Below are 7,678 nucleotides of genomic sequence, written 5' to 3'. Positions count from 1 at the left end.
CCACGGGGACGAAAGGGCGTTCCGTAGATTTAACCCCTGCTGCACCAATCACTGAGACGAGGGAGACGCAGGAGACGTTTTATTGCTGCAAAAAAGTTAGAAAACGCCACAAAAATACGAGACAAAAAAGTCCCGCAAGGAACAAAGCTGCTGCCGCCGCGCAGTCCAGGGAAGAAGGGGGAGTGGTGCTGTGGGCGGAGCCAGGGTGATTAGCATACAGGCTCGCTCCTAGGACTCCACCTCTCACTCTCCAGCTGTTGCAAAAGTACAGGCTGACAGACCGGTGATGCTGGGAGTTGTAGTCCCATGACAGCTGAGGAGGGCAGGCTGCGGTAGATATAAGCATTGGCGCTCCGTACGGCAGACTTGCGTTGTCCAATCACTTCACATAGCGGGGGGAGGGGGAGCGGTCCTGAATGCCGCAGATTTGGGGGAGCTCAGCCTTCGAGATGTCTGAGGATCCACAGCGCAATGTTCATGAAGCCGTCCGACTCAGCGTCCACCTTGGACAAGGCGTGGTTGTTGCCGGGATACCAGAGTAACCTGGGGGGGAGGCAGGTTAGAGCAGCGCAGAGTATTTACAGCAGAGTACAGCAGTGTTGGTACTCACCTCGTCTCCACCCCATGAGCTCGCAGCGCTTTATAATACTCCAGGCCCTGAGTATTCGGGACCCGCCGGTCCTCTGCGCCCAGCATCAGCAGCACGGGGGTCTTCACCTGGGGGCAGGACAACGGTTACCATGTGACCCCAGGACGAGGGTGGGGGTCTCCCATACCAGGTCCAATGTGACCAGAACCGGACGTATGTAAAGGCAAAACTGCGAGATCACTGAGCCGGGTAAACGCCAAGAGCGACGAGCGGGCACAACAATCATCGCTGCGCGTTAACGGGAGTGTTCACTGCAAGCCACGAATACGCCGTGGGTGGGTGAGAGCCGCTCCAGTGCCCGCTTTACAATCTAAATAATTGAGTCATCTCCTCACCCCCGATCCTGGTGCCACATCTCAGGAACATCAGTAAAATAGGGGAGCCCCAGTACTGCCCAGTGTATTGGAGAGGGGGGTTTAGCCCAATACTGCCAGGTGTATCGGGGGGGGGGTGGCGGCAACCCAGTACCGCAAGGTGTATCAGAGGGGAGGGTGGCAACCCAGTACCGCCAGGTGTATCGGAGGGGAGGGTGGCAACCCAGTACCGCCAGGTGTATCGGAGGGGAGAGGGGGTGACAACCCAGTACCGCCAGGTGTATCGGAGGGGAGAGGGGGTGACAACCCAGTACCGCCAGGTGTATCGGAGGGGAGAGGGGGTGACAACCCAGTACCGCAAGGTGTATTGGGGAGGCAGCCCAGTACCGCCAGGTGTATTGGGGGAGGGGGGGGGAGATGCAGCCCAGTACTGCCAGGTGTATTGGGGGATGCAGCCCGGTACCGTGTAGGGGGCACATACTTCTGCTCCTGTAGATTTTGTTAATGGCGTACCTTAGAGACATGGATGATGGGGGATTTGCTCAGCATGTCCCCCCACGTGCTGGCCTCCGGGAGGCCCTCACAGGAGAAGGTGAGGCCGGACTCTACATGGCACCTGGAAGGCAGAGCAGGCGGAGGTCACTGACAGGAATCTCTACATGAGGGTCTGCACACCCCAGCGGCCCTCACCAGTCCGGGATGTCGGTGGAGCCGGCCATGGCAGGGATGTCAATCACTGGATTGCGGACGATGCAGGCTTTGTAGAAGTCGGGGTACTGTCCAATCAGATGGCAGGAGAGGAATCCTCCATGGGACCCTCCGCACAGCACCACTTTGTGAGGGTGAACAGGCTCCATCTGTAGGGTCTGCAGCACGGCCGTCTGGGGAGAGGACGCCATAGTCAGCAATGCTGGAGGACAACCCCCCCCCCACCACCAGCGAGACCCCCGCACCTGCACGTCCTTCACATCCTGATCTCCAACCTTTCCCAACAGCGACAAGACGCTGTGCTGCCCGAATCCTAAGGACCCCCGGTAATTCACTGCAACAAACAGAAGGGGGCGGTGACCCTGGGGACTGCGTGCGACCCACAAACGGAGCAGACCCCCCGGCCCGCTCACCTAACTGCACAGCAAAGCCCATCTTACACAGCACGGCCGGGAACAGCATCCACTCACTGACAAACAAGGAGTGCGGACCCCCTGCAGGGAGAGGAAAATGTCAGGCGGGCACCAGGACCCAGAGACAGCGAGACCACCAGGAACTTACCATGAGGATAGACCACCAGAGGAAGACGACTCTCCGGGAGGACATCCCGTGGCTTCAGGAAGATGGATTCAAAGTCCAGGCCGGCTGTAAGAGGAAGGGGAAAACCTCAGGATGACTGCAGGAGAAGGCGGCACACTGTGACAAGCCCTCAGCTGTGAGCCGGTCGAGGTTGCTGTGGTATTCATGGTGCAGCCCTCTACTCACGATATTGGGGGTTCTCCTGCTCCGGAGGCGGTTCGTGGCTCTTGTAGCTCCAGTCTATGTCTGGGATGGAGTTCTCCTCCTCTAAGGAGACCCAGGTGATGTCCGCTTCTCTCCCGGCCGGCGGCAGGAACCCCACTTTCTGCGGGAAAGGTGAGAAATCTTACAAGGAATCCGAAGAAGATGCTGAAGAGGAAGAGACGAGGACTCACCACAGTCGGGGGACAATTCGGACTGGAGTATCGGACAACGAGGAGGTCGCGGTCAATGGCCATTAACTTCCAGCTGCCGAGAGAAGATTCTGCGGGAGAGACGAGCGGGGGAGTGAGAGACTGCATCCAGAGACATGGCGGCGGCGGTGACCGGAAGACTCACCCCTGGACTGGAGGGCCGTCGCCAGTCCCGTCATTGTGTCCACTACAAACAGGACCTGAGTGGGAGAAGTAAGAGGAGTAACCATCCACGGAGGGCTCTCAGCGGCGGCCCAGTGACTGTCCGTGGTGTGAGGGCCCCTACCTGCCGACTGCGCAGCGCGGTGTCCACGATGACTCTCTGACTGTCCGCGGACCAGCACAACGGCGCCAGCAACGAGGTGTAAATGCCCTGGAACTGCCCTAGAAAGAGGACACAATGGAGGCAGCTGAGGCCGGACAGACAGTGGCCAGCGGGCAGAAGACGGGGCAGGGAGTCGCTTACCATCTGCGGATCGCTGAACGACATCCACCACGGTGGAGGTGACTTTAGTGTACCAGTCATACTGAAATACAGGAGACAGCGCCCTCACGTTATCTCCACGCCATCTACCCAGCGGCGGCACTATCTGTACTGGGCCCCGAGCCGGCCCGGTCTCAGGGGCAACCCCCCCCCTCACAACCCACGGAGGGCAGCATCATCAATGACCATAAGGGCAGAATACAAGGAAAAGGGGCTCTGAGTGACAGAATTAAACGAGGTCCCCGCAGCCCCCCATCTCTAGACACCGACCATCAGCATCTGGCAGCACTGCTGGTGGGGGCCGAACACCTCGCACTTCAGATACACAATGCGACACTTGTCTGGACTGAGCCGCGGAGAGAAGACGGCAGAAGAGTCACACGAGAGGGTTTCTGTAAAAGAGAGAGAGAGGCCCAACAGTAAGGCTTCTGGCACACAGAGGGTTAAACATGAAGGTGTGGATTTCAGATTTCCATAGTCAGGTCAGTGACCGAAAGGGGCTCATGCAAACGACCGTATGTTTAGGAGGGCAGATGGTCGTGTGCATGAGCCCAAACCCACATCATACCCCAGAGCTGCACTCAATATTCTGCTGGTGCAATCACTGTGTACATACATTACTTATCCTGTACTGATCCCGAGTTACATCCTGTATTATACTCCAGAGCTGCACTCACTATTCTGCTGGTGCAGTCACTGAGTACATACATTACTTATCCTGTACTGATCCTGAGTTACATCCTGTATTATACTCCAGAGCTGCACTCGCTATTCTGCTGGTGCAGTCACTGTGTACATACATTACTTATCCTGTACTGATCCTGAGTTACATCCTGTATTATACTGCAGAGCTGCACTCACTATTCTGCTGGTGCAGTCACTGTGTACATACATTACTTATCCTGTACTGATCCCGAGTTACATCCTGTATTATACTCCAGAGCTGCACTCACTATTCTGCTGGTGCAGTCACTGTGTACATACATTACTTATCCTGTACTGATCCTGAGTTACATCCTGTATTATACTTCAGAGCTGCACTCACTATTCTGCTGGTGCAGTCACTGTGTACATACATTACTTATCCTGTACTGATCCTGAGTTACATCCTGCATTATACCCCAGAGCTGCACTCACTATTCTGCTGGTGCAGTCACTGTGTACATACATTACTTATCCTGTACTGATCCTGAGTTACATCCTGTATTATACTTCAGAGCTGCACTCACTATTCTGCTGGTGCAGTCACTGTGTACATACATTACTTATCCTGCACTGATCCTGAGTTACATCCTGTATTATACTCCAGAGCTGCACTCACTATTCTGCCGGTGCAGTCACTGTGTACATACATTACTTATCCTGTACTGATCCTGAGTTACATCCTGTATTATACTTCAGAGCTGCACTCACTATTCTGCTGGTGCAGTCACTGTGTACATACATTACTTATCCTGTACTGATCCCGAGTTACATCCTGTATTATACTCCAGAGCTGCACTCACTATTCTGCTGATGCAGTCACTGTGTACATACATTACTTATCCTGTACTGATCCTGAGTTACATCCTGTATTATACTCCAGAGCTGCACTCACTATTCTGCTGGTGCAGTCACTGTGTACATACATTACTTATCCTGTACTGATCCTGAGTTACATCCTGCATTATACGCCAGAGCTGCACTCACTATTCTGCTGGTGCAGTCACTGTGTACATACATTACTTATCCTGTACTGATCCTGAGTTACATCCTGTATTATACTCCAGAGCTGCACTCACTGTTCTGCTGGTGCAGTCACTGTGTACATACATTACTGATCCTGAGTTACATCCTGTATTATACTCCAGAGCTGCACTCACTATTCTGCTGGTGCAGTCGCTGTGTACATACATTACTTATCCTGCACTGATCCTGAGTTACATCCTGTATTATACTCCAGAGCTGCGCTCACTATTCTGCTGGTGCAGTCACTGTGTACATACATTACTTATCCTGTACTGATCCTGAGTTACATCCTGTATTATACTCCAGAGCTGCACTCACTATTCTGCTGGTGCAGTCGCTGTGTACATACATTACTTATCCTGTACTGATCCTGAGTTACATCCTGTATTATACTCCAGAGCTGCACTCACTATTCTGCTGGTGCAGTCACTGTGTACATACATTACTTATCCTGTACTGATCCTGAGTTACATCCTGTATTATACTCCAGAGCTGAACTCACTATTCTGCTGGTGCAGTCACTGTACATACATTACTTATCCTGTACTGATCCTGAGTTACATCCTGTATTATACTCCAGAGCTGCACTCACTATTCTGCTGCTGCAGTCACTGTGTACATACATTACTTATCCTGTACTGATCCTGAGTTACATCCTGTATTATACTCCAGAGCTGCACTCACTATTCTGCTGGTGCAGTCGCTGTGTACATACATTACTTATCCTGTACTGATCCTGAGTTACATCCTGTATTATACTCCAGAGCTGCACTCACTATTCTGCTGGTGCAGTCACTGTGTACATACATTACTTATCCTGTACTGATCCTGAGTTACATCCTGTATTATACTCCAGAGCTGAACTCACTATTCTGCTGGTGCAGTCACTGTGTACATACATTACTTATCCTGTACTTATCCTGAGTTACATCCTGTATTATACTCCAGAGCTGAACTCACTATTCTGCTGGTGCAGTCACTGTACATACATTACTTATCCTGTACTGATCCTGAGTCACATCCTGTATTATACTCCAGAGCTGCACTCACTATTCTGCTGGTGCAGTCACTGTGTACATACATTACTTATCCTGTACTGATCCTGAGTTACATCCTGTATTATACTCCAGAGCTGCACTCACTATTCTGCTGGTGCAGTCACTGTACATACATTACTTATCCTGTACTGATCCTGAGTTACATCCTGTATTACACTCCAGAGCTGCACTCACTATTCTGCTGGTGCAGTCACTGTGTACATACATTACTTATCCTGTACTTATCCTGAGTTACATCCTGTATTATACTCCAGAGCTGAACTCACTATTCTGCTGGTGCAGTCACTGTACATACATTACTTATCCTGTACTGATCCTGAGTCACATCCTGTATTATACTCCAGAGCTGCACTCACTATTCTGCTGGTGCAGTCACTGTGTACATACATTACTTATCCTGTACTGATCCTGAGTTACATCCTGTATTATACTCCAGAGCTGCACTCACTATTCTGCTGGTGCAGTCACTGTGTACATACATTACTTATCCTGTACTGATCCTGAGTTACATCCTGTATTACACTCCAGAGCTGCACTCACTATTCTGCTGGTGCAGTCACTGTGTACATACATTACTGATCCTGAGTTACATCCTGTATTATCCTCCAGAGCTGCACTCACTGCACAGGTAATTTGGAGGACAGGGGTGGGTGATGTGTAGGGGGCGGCAGAGGTCACAGCTCTGGGTCATTTCTGCTGCTCACCACATTTTCCTCCGGTCAGGTCCACGAAGAACAGCGCAGATCTGTGAGGAGATGGAAGGTCAGTTTTGTACGGTAAGTACCGGGCGAGAGCAGCGGCACAGGGTCTTATACCATTACCTTCTATTGGTGCAGTACTTTAGGCCGACACGGAAGGGGGTGTGCCACCAGCCCACAAACAGCACGCCCGTGTCATCTGGGGACCAGAAGGCCTGGCAGGAGGAGAGGGCAGCGTCACAGGCGGGGAGCGGAGGGGAGGGCAGCGTCACAGGCGGGGAGCGGAGGGGAGGGCAGCGTCACAGGCGGGGAGCGGAGGGGAGGGCAGCGTCACAGGCGGGGAGCGGAGGGGAGGGCAGCGTCACAGGCGGGGAGCGGAGGGGAGGGCAGCGTCACAGGCGGGGAGCGGAGGGGAGGGCAGCGTCACAGGCGGGGAGCGGAGGGGAGGGCAGCGTCACAGGCGGGGAGGCGGAGGGGAGGGCAGCGTCACAGGCGGGGAGCGGAGGGGAGGGCAGCGTCACAGGCGGGGAGCGGAGGGGAGGGCAGCGTCACAGGCGGGGAGGGCAGCGTCACAGGCGGGGAGCGGAGGGGAGGGCAGCGTCACAGGCGGGGAGCGGAGGGGAGGGCAGCGTCACAGGCGGGGAGCGGAGGGGACGGCAGCGCCACAGGCGGGGAGCGGAGGGGAGGGCAGCGTCACAGGCGGGGAGGGCAGCGTCACAGGCGGGGAGCGGAGCGGAGGGGCAGCATCACAGGCGGTAGCGAGCGGAGCGGAGGGGAGGGCAGCGTCACAGGCGGGGAGCGGAGCGGAGGGGAGGGCAGCGTCACAGGCGGGGAGGGCAGCGTCACAGGCGGGGAGCGGAGGGGAGGGCAGCGTCACAAGGCGGGGAGCGGAGGGGGAGGGCAGCGTCACAGGCGGGGGAGCGGAGGGGAGGGCAGCATCACAGGCGGGGAGCGGAGGGGAGGGGAGGGCAGCGTCACAGGCGGGGAGCGGAGGGGAGGGCAGCGTCACAGGCGGGGAGGAGCAAGCGGCACAGGACGGAGGGGAGG

General features: G+C 54.7%; 1 protein-coding gene across 1 annotated transcript; it reads right to left on the bottom strand.

The window, feature by feature from the left end:
- Nucleotides 1-64: 64 nt before the first annotated feature.
- On the bottom strand, nucleotides 65-6,930 carry APEH (acylaminoacyl-peptide hydrolase; the record flags this gene model as incomplete). Its single annotated transcript, XM_044273348.1, has 15 exons — nucleotides 65-543; nucleotides 611-717; nucleotides 1,477-1,579; nucleotides 1,654-1,844; nucleotides 1,917-2,005; nucleotides 2,085-2,165; nucleotides 2,233-2,316; nucleotides 2,437-2,575; nucleotides 2,646-2,734; nucleotides 2,809-2,863; nucleotides 2,950-3,047; nucleotides 3,130-3,190; nucleotides 3,418-3,539; nucleotides 6,638-6,678; nucleotides 6,755-6,930. Coding segments are annotated over 15 exons (1,542 nt in total), but the record flags the coding sequence as incomplete, so codon positions are not given.
- Nucleotides 6,931-7,678: the final 748 nt, after the last annotated feature.

Source organism: Bufo gargarizans, unplaced genomic scaffold (genome assembly GCF_014858855.1).
Source record: "Bufo gargarizans isolate SCDJY-AF-19 unplaced genomic scaffold, ASM1485885v1 fragScaff_scaffold_587_pilon, whole genome shotgun sequence".
In the NCBI taxonomy this organism is placed as follows: domain Eukaryota; kingdom Metazoa; phylum Chordata; class Amphibia; order Anura; family Bufonidae; genus Bufo; species Bufo gargarizans.
Note: the sequence above shows the minus strand (reverse complement) of the source record. Positions and strands in the feature narration are given on the sequence as shown.